Source organism: Hydra viridissima, unplaced genomic scaffold (genome assembly GCF_058129835.1).
Source record: "Hydra viridissima isolate aposymbiotic clone 2 unplaced genomic scaffold, HvirCarnegie_v1 scaffold_1, whole genome shotgun sequence".
Classification (NCBI taxonomy): Eukaryota; Metazoa; Cnidaria; class Hydrozoa; order Anthoathecata; family Hydridae; genus Hydra; species Hydra viridissima.
The window spans coordinates 1,132,501-1,150,293 of record NW_028324300.1 but is presented as its reverse complement, the minus strand read 5'-3'; the positions used below and the strand labels follow the sequence as shown (position 1 = coordinate 1,150,293).

General features: G+C 28.4%; 1 protein-coding gene and 1 long non-coding RNA gene across 2 annotated transcripts in view; both read left to right on the top strand.

Moving 5' to 3' along the window:
* LOC149892806 (uncharacterized) overlaps positions 1–17,793 on the top strand; it is a 133,905-nt gene that overhangs the window by 38,296 nt on the left and 77,816 nt on the right. The window lies entirely within an intron of this gene.
* LOC149892812 (sialate O-acetylesterase-like) lies at positions 1,341–5,119 on the top strand. Its single transcript, XM_090069938.1, has 7 exons — positions 1,341–1,688; positions 2,036–2,217; positions 2,301–2,445; positions 3,246–3,405; positions 3,500–3,725; positions 3,869–4,234; positions 4,631–5,119. The coding sequence occupies exons 1-7, from the start codon at positions 1,487–1,489 to the stop codon at positions 4,964–4,966; spliced, it is 1,617 nt and encodes a 538-aa protein (XP_089926064.1). The 5' UTR covers positions 1,341–1,486; the 3' UTR covers positions 4,967–5,119.

Sequence of the window (17,793 nt, the reverse complement as noted above, 5' to 3'; positions counted from 1 at the left end):
GAGAGAATTTGGTTTTTTGAATTGCCTTATTAGGATTATTAACAGTATAATATCGAGAAAACTGTCAATCATTGACAAAACTTAGCTCTTGCAAAAACATCGGGTGGTTAAAGTGAAGAAGGATTTACAATAGTACAAAGATTTATTTGCAGCCACTAAGGCAGTGTTAAGAAAGCAGTAACAGGACACTCATTGCAGAGTAAGATGATAGTTTGCTATGAGCATATGATTAGACATCTGCATTAAGAACGTTTAGTTCCGTAGGATTACGACAATCGTAAATTTTTTTTTTATAAATAGGTTAAATTAGAGTCAGTCAAGTCATAATTTTATGCATTTTTTTTTTTTTTTTTTTTTTTCGTTATTTCCGATTCAATTTCCTAAGCATTTCAATTTATAAAAGCGGTTTAGAAAAGAAGCTTTGTCAATCTTTAATTAAGTGAGAGTTTGGTGTCCACACATGGAAATAAAAATGAAATTCTGTCACAAAAATATAATTACATTTTTACATGCGTGAGTTGTTGACAAACTATGAGTTAATTTTAATTTTTAAAAACATATCTTGTGTTAAGTATTGCAAGTTTGTCTGTTAACGACCTCTTGCCCCAGCCTTTTAGTAATCACGCAATCTTTCGGAATTTTTACCAAAAACGTTTCTTGTCTTACGAAAATATTCGAAATTTAAAATCTCGTAATTGCGACTGTTCGTAACTGGGAATTTTTTTCGCAATGCAAATGTTTACAAACGATGGTTTGATCTTTTTTAAAAGATCAAGTTGATGTTCGGTAAACTCTATAATAATGGTTCTCTTAACCAACCGTTTGGCTGTTTTTTTTTTTTTTTTAAGAAATCAAAACAACGTTTTCTTTAACAACCAAAATTGTTTCTTTACTTTATTTTATAACAAAATGAAACAAAAGCGTCCATTTTATTTTATGTTATACAAGATGCTTCGCGGGAATATAACATAAAAAACCTTAAAAAGGTTTTTCTTTATCCAATTTGAGAGACTTTTCGACAGTTAATGTTAAATTATTTGTTGATTAAAATTTTTTTTAAAAACTTTTTTAAAATTAGAATGGCTAAACGTTTAATGACACATAAAGGGCAACAATCAGCTTACAACTTTTTTGACAAAAAATTAATTTCTGCACGGGTTGAAATGTTTTTTAAAGCTAATAAATATCGCAAGACATGGCGGTAAAAATTATCAAGACTATTTTCTTATGAACAAATAGTTTATCAAAATAAATTTCGTTGGGATATAAAAACATCTTTAACATGATAAAGACTTTTTTTCTGTTGTATTTTTAGCGAAAGTGTGATTTTTTATGTTTAGGAAAACAGCTCACGATAGCAAATGACGTTTAAATGTTTTTCTTTATGCAAATCACGTAACTTGAGTCACTTCCGACAGTAAATACTGCGATATATTTGCTGTGCTACAACTAAGGTTTAAAATATAGAAGCTGCAACGTCGATAAAATGCTGACATTTTTTTTTGTATTGGTTTTACTTTGTGAAAGAAGCTACGGATTGTCAGTTTTTCGATTTGCAAACCATTATGCTGATCATATGGTGTTACAAAAAAGTCCCTATAATGCTGTTGTTTGGGGATTTGGAGAAGAAGGCAGAGATGTCATCATAGAAGTCAAAGGAACACGCTACATCACGGTTGTTCGAAAAAGTAGTGTAAATCTCAATCAGAAAATTCTATATATAATATAATTATTACAATTAATAAATGAACAAGTATTTAAAAACTTTATAATCCAACACTAGCTTGCTGATATTGTAATATCAATAAAAATATTTTATCAATATCATTTTTTCATTTAAACTTTTACTAAATTTTACTTATGTTTAATATTTGCAAATATGCAAAGAGTAATTTAGAAGGTTGCTGACCCTCAATTGCATCTTTCCTTTTAATTTAAGTTTTGTTTATGTTTATTATTTGCAAACTTGTAAAGTGTCATTTAGAATGTTATTACATATCTGCTGTTTGGCTTTGACTAACTACTTTTCGTTTAGACGCAAGTGGAGATAACGTTTGGAGTGTCGTATTAGACAAACAAGAACCTGGCGAGCCAGTTTCAATAGAGGGCACTTCGATTGTTGGCAATAGATTAGTGACCATTCAGATTAATGATGTTTTATTCGGAAATGTCTGGCTTTGTGGTGGACAGAGTAACATGCAGTTTGCAGTAAACCAGGTAATCCTTCAAGAATCGAAGAATTCCTTTCTAAAGAGTTTCTTTATTGTATCAGTTTAGTTATAATAAAAAAACTCTTTTAGGCATCCACATCTGAGGATGAGAAGAAAATTGCTTCAACCTACACAAACATTCGTTTTTTTACCTCGGCAAGATATTATTCAAGCGTTCCTATTAGAGAAATTTCAACAGCCAACATTGAACAACAATGGACCTTACCATCCGCAGGTAACGTCTCTTATTTTGAATAGCATGCTGTAACTTAAGTTACATCGCTATAGCGTATTATTTGGATATAAACATTCTTTGGCAATCTCCCTGAGAATAAGTTCTCTGTCTTAATGAAATTTTTTTGCTTTGGCTAAGTTGAAACTTTATTCCGGGTTAAAAAATCAAGGAATCTTTTTGTATAAATGCTATAATAACATCGATATTATAACATCATTCACAAGGCTTTATATATAATATAATTTCATATCTTTTGATAATTTATTTTTAAAATTTTCGCCCAAGAGGAAACTGTGAACCTCGAGTCAAATTTAGATATTAATAATAAAACTAATCTCCAATTAAGGGCAATTAAGATTATTTTTCGCCTCCTGAAACCTTTTCTGAGTGAAGCATGCGAATTTCGTTAATTAATATGAATTTTAAAAGCTCTCTTTCTCGACCCCTTTTTCCCGAGAGGTTACTAAACTTAATTGCTGAAACAGAAGTCGAATGTAAAAATTATATAAAGTTATTCATTTAAAACACGTTTTTTTTTTAAAAGATTTTTTCCCAGAAGTTTTCACTAAGTAGTTATGGAAAAAACTTTGTCACGTGCAAAAGGCTAATTTTTCTTACATTACTTTTATTTTTAAAATCAAAACTTCAAAAGTTTATTGTAAAATTGTCACAAAATTTTTCTTGAGCAACACGTTTGGAGTTCCTTTCATCAAGAGCTCCCACGCTTTGCGTAACTTACAGGAATGGTAAGAAGGTGGAAAAGTCTTTTTTTAAGCGCTTGTGTTTTACTGTAATAATAGCAACCGTTGGTCCATTTTCTGCTGTTTGCTGGATGTACGGACGAAAATTATACGATCTCTATAAAGTACCAATTGGATTAATATCGTCCAACTACGGTGGAAGCTGTGTTGAATCTTGGTCATCTCCTGAAACTCTCAGGGTTTGTAATGCGACCTCCAGGTATATTTTGAGCTTCATTATAATTTTCTGTAAAAATAAAATAGCGATATAAAAAGTAACTTTTAATTACTTTATTGATTTTATATAATTTTAGTTTCCCTGTGACATACAACAATAACAACGTGTTGTGGAACGCTATGATTTCACCATTTCTTAACACTACAATTTATGGAGCTATATGGTACCAAGGGGAACAAAACGCTTACAAGCCCGATGGATATAATTGCACGTTTCCCGCCATGATTAACGGTTGGAGAAAAGATTGGAGAAGTGGAACAGGTGGACAAACAGATCCAAAGTTTCCCTTTGGCTTTGTTCAGGTATATTTTTCACCAAATTTCCACCAAATTTTTATTTGCAGGTAGCTTATATTCAGGCTTTAGCAATCTAAGCAAGTGAAAATAATAATGTAAAAAATAACGTAATTATAGTAATTTTAATAAGGTGAATAGAAACGTTTTAGCTCGCTTCGCTGTCTGATGATAATATTCCTGGATTTCCTACAATTCGATGGCTTCAAACTGCAGGATACGGTTATGTGCCTAATAAGCAACAAGAGAATGTTTTTATGGCAGTTGCCATGGATCTGGCTGACGACAAATCTCCGTACGGTAGTATTCATCCACGAGACAAAGCAGATATGGCCGAGAGATTGGTGTTAAGCGCACGCGCAGTTATTTTCAACGAAAGTGTATACTGGACTGGACCGATCTTTGACAAAGCATTGGTTTGTATGTCAATGGAAGGACCGCAAAGCATCATAGTATATTACAAAGCGGAATCAGTTCCAGCTCAGGGCATTGAAATTGTCAATTTGGATGGGTTTGAGGTTTGTTTGTATTATTTTTGTTGTAATTATTTTTAAGAAGCATTTAAAAGCTGATTTACTAGATATATTTTCAACCAATTCTAACCATAAACATTGGAAAGGTTTTTATGATTTTTAAAAATTTTAAAAAAACTTTCATGTTTAAATCTTAAATTGATATCCATCTTTTTCTTAAAAACTTTGGGTCCAGAGAAGAATGTCGTTTGACCAAAGATGCTTTGTTATAAAATACTTCTAAAATATGTAAAATGAAAGTTTCTTTTGAATTCTCTGCAATTTTTCTTTTTGGAGTTCAAAGCTGCCTTTTTTTAAAAAGGTATTTTTCTTATTAATTTAATTATTTTTTTGTAATTTTTTTTTTGTAGCATTAAAAAAAGAAAAACATTTTTGTAATAGGTGCAACAGAGCAATGGTAGTTGGATAGAAGCTAAAGTTTCCTACGCAACCAACAACAAAGTTCTTCTTGTTGCAAACGGTGGTGCTGTTTATGGACTTAGATACGCCTGGAAACAAAATCCTTGCCCCTTTAAGAGCTGCGCAGTTTACTCTGGGGGGTCAAATTTACCTAGTCCACCCTTCATAAGCTATGGTCCGTTTCAATACGTTTACAATTCAATGCATGACTGGTTTATCGATATAGAAAAGTTTAAAAAAAAAATAAGTTTTCACAAGAAAGATGTTCAACTTTGTCAGCTTCAAAAAAAGAAAAACTATAAAAAACTACTTTTGTAAGACCTTTTTTTCGGAAGCATTTTTTAGAGTAAGATTATTATGTGTAAACGCGTAATATATTTTTATTAAATATTGTTAAAGATAATTGTTAATAAAGATTTTATAAACAAGGATACATTTGCAAAACGTTTTCAAGAGGAATTGATCTGAAAACATTTTTATTATTTCAGCTCTATTCATTATTAGATTCTAGAGAAAAAAAAAAGCCTTTGTCGACTTTATTCATCTTAATCTTTGTGGCACCAACATCATCTTCCTTTGTTGTAAATTTAGGATTATAAGAGTTGAGAAAGCAAATTACCAAGAAGGTGATAAAGATAATTTAATTTTGCATTAGAGTGTAAAGATGCAGGTAACAGACTACAGCAACAAAACAGATATCATTGGTGGTACGCTTTGTAGAAAACTTTGGTAATGCTTTTAATGTCCGTTTAGAATCTCTCTCGCTTCTAAAACAAATGATTCTGCAAATAAAATATGTTTCTTCTATGATTAATGCAGGTTGGGTACGACAAAACTAATTGATCAGTGGTATGACAGTTGTTTCTTGATGGTAAGTTAAGACGGTTGAGTACACGCAATAATCCAAAACGTGTTTCCCCCATCAACTTTTGTCAGCAGCTCTTTTCATCGACAAATCGTTATGTTTAACAATTTAAGTTGTGAAATTTGGAAACCAGGATTTTTTGGTTGGTTTAAATTTGATGGAATCATTATTAAAAAAACTCCTATAGTAATTTGATTTTTTGCAATGATGATTATATGAACTATTATAGTCTAATACAATAACCTATAAACCTAAAAGTTGATAAAGTTAAAAAAAAAAAAAACTTTACGAGCCAAAATATTTAAAAATTTATGTACTATTTCAGAATAATTTAGGAAAGCAGTTCTTTTTTAATAATGTTATTCAAGCGTTCTCGATTTTCGTTCTAGGTTCATTGTTGAACCTAAATAGATTTTTTTATCAATGTTGAGAAAATGTTATAAAAAACTGTAAAAAAAAAAAAATTGGTTAAAAAAAAAATCCAAAAAAATGTAAAAAGGTCTCTTTTGAGTCCACTGAGCGAAAAGCTGCCGTTTTTTTAGCAGGTTTTTTTATTAATTTTTTGTAGCATTAAAAAAAATGAAAAACAATTTTGTAATAAGTTCCTTCAACCGACACAACAATAATTGGAACAAACAATAAAATTCAAAATATCATTGAGATTTTGAGAAGCGTATCAACGAATTTCATTTCATAAATGGTTGATATGCTTATCTTATTGAACGGAAGCTAAACAATTCGATTGTCTCAAGAGAAAGGATCACCGGATATTATTTTATTCTCCCAGGTTAACATGAAATATTTGATGGACATCGTCACAGCAATCTTTTCACAAAAACACAACTTCATTCAATCAACGTGAACTTCCTTGAAAGAAGTTTTCTTAAGACAGACAACAGATATTCGCGTACAAAAATAGATTTTGAAAAGCCTTTGAAAAAATATTGCTTGTTTGAACCTTTGAAAAACCTTTTCGTTTGAACCTTTAAAAAACCTTTGAAAAAATATTGCTCGTTTGCACCACTAATAAGCTAAGAAAAAGCTCGTTTTTTTCTCGGTTTTCGTCTTAAAATTTTTCTATCTCTTTTCGGAAATCCGAGATTTTAAAAAGAGTTACCTGAAGCATAACCGCGCGCATTAGAATTTTGCACTGGGGCCAATGCTATAAACTGTTCGAAGTTTTTTTCGAGAAAAAAATTCTTTCGTAAAAACGCAATTTTTTTAAGTAAATAATTTTAACGTAAAAAAATGCGTAAACTCGAAGAATTTATCGCTGTTTGTATTTTTTTCGGCCATTGCTATAAAGCATAAAACGTATGCGTCACTAAAATTTACGCACTTTTTTTATCCGTAATACGTCATTGATAACAACAATTTTTTAAAAATTTTTTGTTAAGTAGGCCTACTTAATAAATTTTATTAGTTTTTAAGTAGGCTGTGCTGTCTATTCTATTTTTATAAATATTTTTACATTCTAGTATTTGGTGTTCAAAACTGTGTAAAATTAAAATAGGAACATGGATTTAATTTTTTCGGATGAAGACTAAGATTTCGAAGTTTGTACAAACATCTGTTGTACAAAAAGAGATATTAAAATCAGGAACATCGATTCCAGATACATTTATTGACTTCCTGTCAACAATGTCTAAACAACGTTATCTAATTCTGTGAGTTGTCTCCCTGCAGCACCTTTAAAATATATACAAACATACATACATACATACATACATACATACATACATACATACATACATACATACATACATACATACATACATACATACATACATACATACATACATACATACATACATACATACATACATACATACATACATACATACATACATACATACATACATACATACATACATATATATATACATATATATATATATATATATATATATATATATATATATATATATATATATATATATATATATATATATATATATATATAATATATATATATGTATATGTATATATGCAAAAATATTTAATTATATATGTGTGCATGTATATATATATATATATATATACATATATATATATATATATATATATATATATATATATATATATATATATATATATATATATATATATTACATACATATATATATATATATTACATACATATATGTATATATATTACATATATATAAAATTGATATATACTATGCATTACATCATGTTATCATTGTTAATTTTATATATTGTAATATATCTCTGCTGTTGCTACTGTTGTTGAATATAATGATTAAATTGCCATTATTATTACCCTTTTTATATATCATTAGCACTTTTAGTAGTTTACTTCACATTAGTTTATAACTATATATATATATATAAACTTGAATGTAAAATCTTTATTTAGAGATATATGATTGATTGATTACATACATATATTATGTTAATATATACCATATATTACATACTTATACTATAGCATTTGTATGTGTATATATGTATATATATATATACATACATACATATATATAAAATATAATGTAGTTATACATACTTTTATTTAAATAGTTTGCTAACTAAAACATGCTGAGCTTCTCAAGAAGAATCTCTTTGTTTTCTCTGATCTATATTGCTAGTAACATTTTAAGTTCTTTAGACAGCATTTTATCTTGTTGTGTATTTGTGTATTATATGGCATATTTTATTTTGTTGTGTATTTGTGTATTATATGGCATATTTATCGACTATTTAAACTTTTCTTTAGTCAAACATTATGAAAAATTTGTTTAACCAAAATAACTATCGAAAACCTACGTAAATAGGCATGGAATGTTAAATTCATGCAAGCTTTATTAACGAAACACTACAAGGAACTGAATAATCGATTAAATGCAGATTTTAAGTGATTAGTATGTTATGGAGTTACCAAAATCCTTTTCAGTTTTATCTATAAAATATCTACATAAAAACACAAACAAAGAATGTTCAATGATTTTGAAGTGCTAACGTTGTTCCACAATAGCCGCCAAAAATCACGAAGAAAATATCTACAATTGAGATCAAAAATCTATCTGAAGTTTTTTTTCGAAAAAACGCATTTTTTATCTAAAAAAGTGATTCCTTTGTTCGTTTATAGCATTGGATAATACAAAAATTCCGTTTTTAAGATAAAAATTTCGCTATTAAATCCAAATTGGATTTAATAGCGAAGCTTTTATCTTAAAAACGGAGTTTTTTGAATGTTTATAGCAATCGACTGTTTTTTTTCTTCGCTTTTTTACGGTAAAAAGTTGGTGTTTTGCGGAAAAAACATCGTTTTTAATGTTTATAGCATTGGCCTCAGATCTTTAAAATATAATTGGATTATTTATTATATTGTTTTTGTTTTTGTTTTTGTTTTTTTCAAAAAATAGTTGAAGATGGCGAATTTTGGTTATTTTCGTTTTAATTTTATTTTGTTTTTTTACGCAACAAAAAAAAAAGTATTTTTTTGCTATTTAACTTTTTGTACTTAAAAACAAAAAATAAAAATTAAACAAAATAAGTAAAAAAAATAAGTAAACTATTTGCTTAAAAGTCACTCAGCACGCTTACCTCAGCAACGAGATCTCAATGAAGAAAAAATAGCAAACTGTGGTCAGTAACGTCTCAAGAAATCGCAGCTGGTTACTATATGTTGCGAATTTTCAAAACGCAGATACACTGAGATAAACGTGCACCGAATATTTTCAAACCGTTCAAACCTGGACTTCGCCAAGTCTTCATAATTAGCTATTTATATAATTAAGGTGGTAACCCTAGAAATAAATGTTGATTTTTAATGAAATTTTCAAAAAGAATATTTCTATTATATTTAATTAAGAATTTTAATAGCTTTTCAAAAATGTATAACATAAATAAGTTTTTTTAACATGATTGTCAACATACTGATATAATTGTGTATTGGTTTTTAAGCATTATTTTTGAAATACTTTATTAAAAGTCTCGTTTTTCCAGGTTTAATAATTTTCGAGACATTCCACATTTTAAAACATGGTTTTTTAAAATGGTATGGATTTATGAACTGAACTTTTTAGGACATTTTTATAAGACATTGATAAATCATTTCTCAAAGGATTTTGTAATATAAAGAGAAAATTTCAGATTTATATGAAATTTAGTACTTATTTGATTGACTAAATAAATTAACTCTGAAACATTTTGCATAACTTTGGAGTTATCAAGGCAAATCAAAAAATCCTAAGACAAATGAAAATATTGTATATAATAAACATTTTTGCAAAATTTCAAAGCTGTAAATTATTATATAGTGAGATATTATGTTTTCAAATACACCCCATTGCTTGAAGTTTAACTAATTTATTTTTGGATAATCAAGGCAAAAAAAAATTTTCGAATGATTTTTTTTTTATTATTTTTTGAAATAGAATCAAGTTTTACTACCATATATCAATAAATAGCTTAAACTCTAAAAATAAATTATTTCAAGGGTTACCACCTTAACGTTTTAATTTTTTTAAGTATTTTATAACAGTATGTTTTATGTAATTAAACAATATATGTAGCCATATACTTTGAAATTTCTCATCGCATTAGAATAGTTTTTGTATTTTCAAGCTATGAAAATCTCATTATTATCATTTCATCAACACAAAAATGAGTTTCAAATAATTTTTAACACTGTTTTTGAAAGTATTTACTAACCAGTTTTATCTTTCTGATTCATGCCAAATTAAGGCCTTCTACAAGCAGTCCTGGGGCTCGGAACTGGGGACTTTTTATGTATTAATGAAAAATGTGTGATTAACTGTCATGATAATCACAATAAGTAAAATAAAGAAAACGTTTTCCGGCTTTCTTTTTATAAAGAAGAATATAATTGTTGTTCCTCAACTCAGGAGCAGTTACATGATTATACCGAAAGTACAAAATGTCGAAAAAATCTTCCCTTCATCAAATAATGAAATTGCTGAATTGCATCCAATATAGATTTTTCACAAAAGCTTTAAAATATTTATTGTCTCGATAAACCAAATTAACTAAAACCCAAAAGCAAAAAAACACTCCTTTTTGAATTTAAGATAAAAGTCAACTTGGAACACTTAATGTGCTTACAAAATATATTGTATACTGAACAAGTTCAGCTGATACTAAACAAGAAAACATTGATAAAATAAAAGTCGGTGATCCATCTGCAAATTGTTTAAAGTTCGTTGTCGCCAAAGTTTCTCCAGTTTTCTTCTTTCATGAAGTTTTTAGCAAAGTTTGCTCTTCACGTAACCGCAACCACCAGAAATAAAAAACTACGCTTTGTTTCTTTCACTTTCAACTTTATGATATTCCATCTTAATTTTTGTTAATAGAAATTTTTTTTGCTGCTGGAAAACCAAATTAAAAAAAAAATCTAGCAAAGAACAACCAATCAGAGAAGAAGTCGACAAAACCTCATGGTCATCAGACCTTATTAATATGTTGTTTTCTTAAATATGATTTGGCTGAATTAATTTTCGAAAAATCTTTTTTCGGTTCAAAAAAAGTTTTAACGTCGTTAGAGATATTTAAAAAGGTTTTAATTTCTGGGATAAAAGATTTAAAAATTTTTTTTGACCTTTCCCATGGCCTACTGCATAATAGGCCTGAATGACGCGCAACTGCAACCAATAACTGCGGGCAGAAATTTTGTAAAAAAATGGCTCACTAATTATAGTAGTCGTAATGTTTAGAGTTATTTAGCTGCTTGTTAAAAATAAGTTGGAAAGCGTTTTATGCTCAGTTTTATCTTAGAGATCTTTGACTTATCAAATATTTTCATTGTTTGCAGTTTTGCAAATAATGAAAATATTTGATAAAAAAAATGTGATAATTGTCAAAGTGAATACTTTTTATTAAATTTGTAAATTATATCTTACAAGGTTTTAGCGTTAAATAAAATTAAAAAAATTATATAGTCTCGGTTTTTTTATCCGGTTACGTCAATGATATATATTAACTCGATGTCTAACTTCACAAAATTCCGTAAGAAAAAGTGAAGCAAGATTTTAAAAGTTTTTAATGCCGGTAGCCGCTTTATTTAAACTGACAATTCTTTTTTTTTTTACTTTTATTTAACATTTTGTCATTTCAGGCTGGAAAAACAAACCTGGCTGGCAAAAAATTTGCTTCGCTACGGAAGCTTGAGTTAGATGTCTAGTTAATATATCGCGAGGTTAGAATTATTTTGTTCCATCTCCTATTTTAAAAGTTGGGAGAAAATGAGTTATTAATTTTAGTAAGCAATAATTACTTCTAAAATGCGCTCTATTTTACAAGTTTTTTTCTAAATAATTTGTTTAAACATAAATTATTTAAAGCACAAGTTATTATTTCTTTAAAAATAAGGCTAAAATTTTAAATAATTTTTACTTTAAGAAAAAAATAAAAAACTTTCTCCCAACGTTTAAACTTGGAAATAGAACAAAATAATTCTAACCTCGCGATATATCATTGGTTTGGGCTAGGTAAATACATTACTCCGGGTTTACATAAATGATTAATTACACTTTTAAAGCAGGTTCTTGTTGACCGAGGTGTCATTAGCATGTAATAACCGTTTAAGAAAATGTTTGATAATAAATCTAATGAGACTGAAATGAAGACATGGATGGAAAAACTTATTGGCTGTAAGTGATCGATTGAAATACTGACGCTTGATTGTTTCAGATCAGCTGTTGAGTTCTTTAATGGAAGAAGCCGGTGGGTTAAAGAGGCTGCACTAGTATAGAATATAATAGGAAGCTAAGTTGGTGTAGCCTCCTATTTCTTTTTAATAAAATATTGAGTCTTCTAATTCATCTAAACCCTATTGACTGATATACTCTGCTGTACCCAAGGCTGTTTTAAAGGATCTTGATAAAGCAAGCATCAACTTTGAAAGATTATGAAACAAATACTTTATTTCATTGATATAATTAGATAAAATTTTACATATTTAAACATGCGTGTTCAACCAATCATTTTATCATTGATTAATCATCAAAACAACCATTTTAAGTAATCTCAATTTTACTTTATTTTAGTCATATAGAATGGCAACTTTCCAATTGCATATTTCTGTTAGTGGTTTGCATAAAAATTTCTTTCTTGCAAACAATAAGCAAATCACAAAACTTAAAGCAGCAGCCGTGAAATTATCAGGATTGTTTTTCCAAATACGTCATCGCCTTGATAAGTTGGAGTGTAGTTTATTGTATTGAATTGGTGTGTAGGGGCTTAACAGAGTATCTGATTCCAAATATAAAACCTTCAAGCTGCATGCTAATTTTTACTTTAAAAATTTTTGGAGTAGCAGAACTGTCAATATACTCCTTGCTTACAAAACTTCTAGTGAATGGAAACAGAAAACTATAGTTGTTCATTTTTTTACACAGACATTTAAAACTATTACATCAATGGCCATCCTGGTGAGCTCCAAACTCATCTAGTTATGAAAATAGTTTGTGAATGAACTTGACAAGTTTCAATGAACTTGACAAGTTTCGAAATCAGTCCAATGACCTTTGCAAGTAAAGACTTTTTTGGGGGTATCTGGAATATTTCCTCTGGGAATTGCATAAATACATCGCACTTTTTCCTGAGATTTATGTTTCTTGTTTAGTAATTGAAACAGCTTGACTTTATGTTTTTGATTGCAATTTTGCAACGTCTTTCAGGCTTGTCAGGTATGTTTAATTGTTTATACCCTTTGCCAAACTTATACTTTGGAAATAAACTCCCTGATATATGTTATCCTCCTGAGACACAGTAATTGAAAGGAAAGGTTTGCTGTAAATCTGTCACTCGTCATTTCCCTTAGTTAACTTAGATTTAAAAAAAACAAAAAACTAGCACAAAAAAAAATGTATTTTTATCTTACTATCATTAAAACTTTCGTTTGGTTTAATAATGACAGTGAGCAGTTTTGTAATAAAATATAATAAAAACCTAAATATCTTCATTGCATGGTTTTACATTAAGGTGGTACTTACCTCAAAAAATTCAAAATTCTTAAAATTTAAATTATCAATTTTTCGGGTCAATTTGACGTTGCTGATTCTGAAAATAGGATCAAAATTAGATTAAACAGCATCTAAATTATTCTAATTATTCTAATTTAGCATTTGAAATGTTTATAATTTTCTAATTCCTTAACAACGGTCTTAGCAACCAGGGTGATACCTGAATATATATCATTTCCTATCTATATTTGTGTTCATTCAGTATGGAAATTAACTTTATAGTCTATAGAGCTTCTAGTTTTGACTTGAAGACATACATCCAAGCAACACAACCATGGTATTTCCATAAATTTATTGGATGCATGTAATGCAAAGGAGGTTAAGTTCTCATTATTGAATAAAACCAAATTTTTTTTTTTTTTTGCATCTGCAGTGCTATGTTTCAATGAAGGTGGTTATAGTTTGTTAAGTGTTTATCATAGCTTTGGTTTGTAACCTGGTCAATTTTGTATATACGGCTTACATAAATATGATATCGGACGAGTAAAAAGTTCATATCGGACGAATAAAAAAATCAAGTGATATCGTTAAAAAAAGAAGAAAAAAGCTCAGAGCAAAAAAAAGAGTTTTGAAGATAAAAATATTGCTACAGAAGGTGAAATGTTTGCTTCTGGAACTGTTGAGACTTTATAGTAATTGTTTAGATTAGTTTTTATTCTTTTAACGAGTTTTTATCGGATTCGCATTTTTTTAACTTTGATCGTAATTAACTTAAAATCTGCTACGTCAAATTTGTTGAAATTTTCAGGATTCATTCTTTACGTAGAAGTCTATGTTTCGAACTAAAAAAATATTATTTTCTTGTTTTTACTTATTTTACTTTATTTACTTACTTATTTACGCATTTTTGTTCTTCTTTTTAGGGAAAATTACCCGAATTATTGTAATTGAGCAAATTAAAGTTATACTTTGGATTTATTAACATTTTTTTACTTCAGAACATGCATTGCACCATTATTGATTAGTTTGCGAAGTTTGATGTAAATATCTTTTTACAATAAAAAGATATATTGGAACAAAAAGTTTGCATAATTAGGGTATTTGCATAATTATTTTTAAGAATAATCATTTTTTGTAATTTTTTTTTTAATCTTTTTTATTTGTAGTTTTATTTTTGTCAAAATAAATCAAAAAGACATAACTATGAACCAATATTTTGATATAACTTATAGAGGTATGTACCACCTTTTTAATTAGTTAAAAGTTCATGCCAAATCAAGAGCATATTTAATTTTAAAAACTTAATTATTTAGAAATATTGGGACCCCGTTATGCAATAGGGAACCAACCAAATATTTTTAAAAAAATGAGTAATTAGTTGGAAAAAAGGCTAATTATAAATATCTATAATAATATTCTACTTATAGTCACATTAGCAAGAGGCTGTGAATGTATTTGTTAACAATTTCATATTGTAAAACTGAAATTACGTCTGGTTTTAAAATTGTTTTTCTTAATTATCTCGAAATATTGAAAATGTTGGTTGGTCCCCTATTGCATAACGGAGTCCATTTAAAATTGTTTTTAGATGATCTGAGTACCATTGAAAATTTCGTACTGTATTCACTTGTTATTTTACCAATACAGTTGTTATGTCACTAATTTACAAGTTTATCATAATTGAAATTTAAATGTGTATTAACTGATTCATATTACGACATTTAGAAGATGCTGGTGAAATGGACGGCATAAAACTATGAAATATTTCATAACTACAAACTCAGTTTCCTAAAAAGAGTTTAAGGAACACCAGCGTTAGTTTTCAAAAAAATGAGTTAAAACAAGCAAAAACAAGCAAATGGCTGTGAAGTTAATTAAAAGCCAATTTTCTCGAAAAAAAAAATACTAATTGCAACAAAATTTCAACATGTTGACTTTCTCGGTTTGTCTGTTATATCAAAAATTTTGTTTATTGAATTACGCGCCACCGAGATAGAGGGCGTGGAAGTCAATAATCTTTCCCAGCTAATTATTGCTGTCCCTGATAATTAGTCTCCTAAACGAAGATAAAAAAATTTTATCTCAACACAAAACGAACTATTTTTATAAATTTAAAAAAGGGATTGAATATTTGCGTGAACACAGTTCATAGAGAAATCAAGCTTTCAAAGATTATAATAACAGCAATTCAATGATAGCTTTAAAAGTTAGCGGCTTTGATCATTTTGCAGATATAAAACCAGCAGTTACTTGTAACATAACCAAGTCCAACAACCAAGGAATGACTTTTGCCAACGCAACTCTTGAATTTTGTATTTGTGTGCGGATTCTCCAAACAAAAAATCTGATTTGTAAGCTCTTGTAATTACATTTGAGCTTTTTAGCAGTTTTTCTTCAGCATGGCACAGTGTTATACTATTTTTCAAAGATTTACTTTTTGCTTAATGAAATCAAATCTGGTAAATGAATAAACTTAAGTCACATTCCCAGTAATATAAAGAGGATGCATAATTAATGTGGCATGTAAAGGATGCATAATTAACGTGGCAAAAGTTACTAACGTGATTGAGACTACATGGCAAGACAATTTAACAGCCAGACCAACCATATTTGAGGAAATAAAATAAAGCTTTGATTTCAGTTTGAGTTTAAGATTTAGAGATGAAAATATATTATATATGACTTTCTCCGTTGATGTAGTTAATAATTGTGTACTATGAAAGGAAGAGCCTCATTATTTAAAAAGAGAGTTTTAAAAAAGCAAAAGGTCAGGAAATGTTTATGCACTTTTGGAAACATTTTAATGTAAAAATAATGTTACCTGAATTAAATATTACATAAATTCAAACTATGGTTTTTCTTAAATAAGTTTTAGAGTGTTTGCATGCAAATATTTAAAATATAAAAACTTATAGAATGTAAAGGGAATTTGGCTCCAAAGAGCACACTGAAGAATAAAGAAAAGTTAAAAAATGAAACAGTTGCTGGCAGTTACATATATGGATTTTACACAAGAAGATTGAATACTGGAGCTAAACTAATTTTGCTTGCATTTAAGTTTTAAAATGTTTGTATTAACTATTTGATTTAGTTTTAAAAAATTACTTAGTTTTGATGCAACTCCATACAAGGAATACTTAGGACACTATGTTAATGACTCAAAAGGCTTTGCAAATGCATCTGTAAAAAATAATTGTTACTACATATTTTCTAAGGCTCTGCGTATCGTTTCATTTCCGTATTGTTATCATGCCGATACGATAGCGGAAAAAAAAAGCTACCGGAATAATTACGACGAAAAAATCGGTAAAAAAAGTTTATTCGGTCTTGTAGTTGGCTTAAGTTTCGGTATATACCGGAATTCTTGTCAATCCGATGACACTTTTTTTCCGCTATCATATCGGAATGATAACGATACAGAAATGAAACAATACGCAGACCCTTAATATTTTCATTCACTGTTGGATTTCCTAAAATTTTTAATAAAGTAACTTTTCAGGTTGATAAAATTGCCCTATAAAAGATAAAAAATGTTTTCACTTCACTAAAAGAATTTTTCTTTCCTGGAAGTTGTAACATGCAGTTCTTTTTTGTCTCAGGAATTTCAGATGAAAATTTAGCAATAGAAGATATCGAAGGTAAATAGACTTATTAAATTTCTTATGTACATTTTATCAGATGATGAATGTGTGTACGAAGCTTTAACAGTACCTAATTGAATCATTTTATAATTGTTAAAGATTGTTGCACCCTTCTTCAAAAATCATTTTTATACTTATTTGGGCTGTTCATTTTTTGGGGCTAATCACAAAGTGTGTTTTTATTTTAGCAAGGTTGACTACTTCAGTGCCACTCTGTCACTGAGTAGTTTTTTCATTTGATTCCATTTGATGCAATATGCATAGTTTTTTCATGTTTAAGGAGTTTGAAATTGAGTTAAGTTAATTGCTTTTAACTTATTTTGGATTAAAGTAGTGATTTTCTTAATCACATAAGTTTACAGATAGCTAATATTAAATATACCAAAACAGTTTAAAGCATTTTTCTAAGTGTAGATGTGAAACACAAAAATCAGATTTAACAATCAAGCTGACTTTTTTGTAGGGATTATTTTAAATGTTTAACACTTTAAAAAGCTAAATGTTAGTGATTGTTAAAAAACACAATTTGATTCAAACATTTTTAACCTTTCTTAGTATTATATAATAATAACAATAATAATAAGTCTTTTAGTCCAAAATAGCCTACCATAATACCTAAATACATTCAGTTACTTTTTAAAATTTTCTTTTTACATTATTTGTAAATTAATGTAACTAAGGCTAAATCCCAAA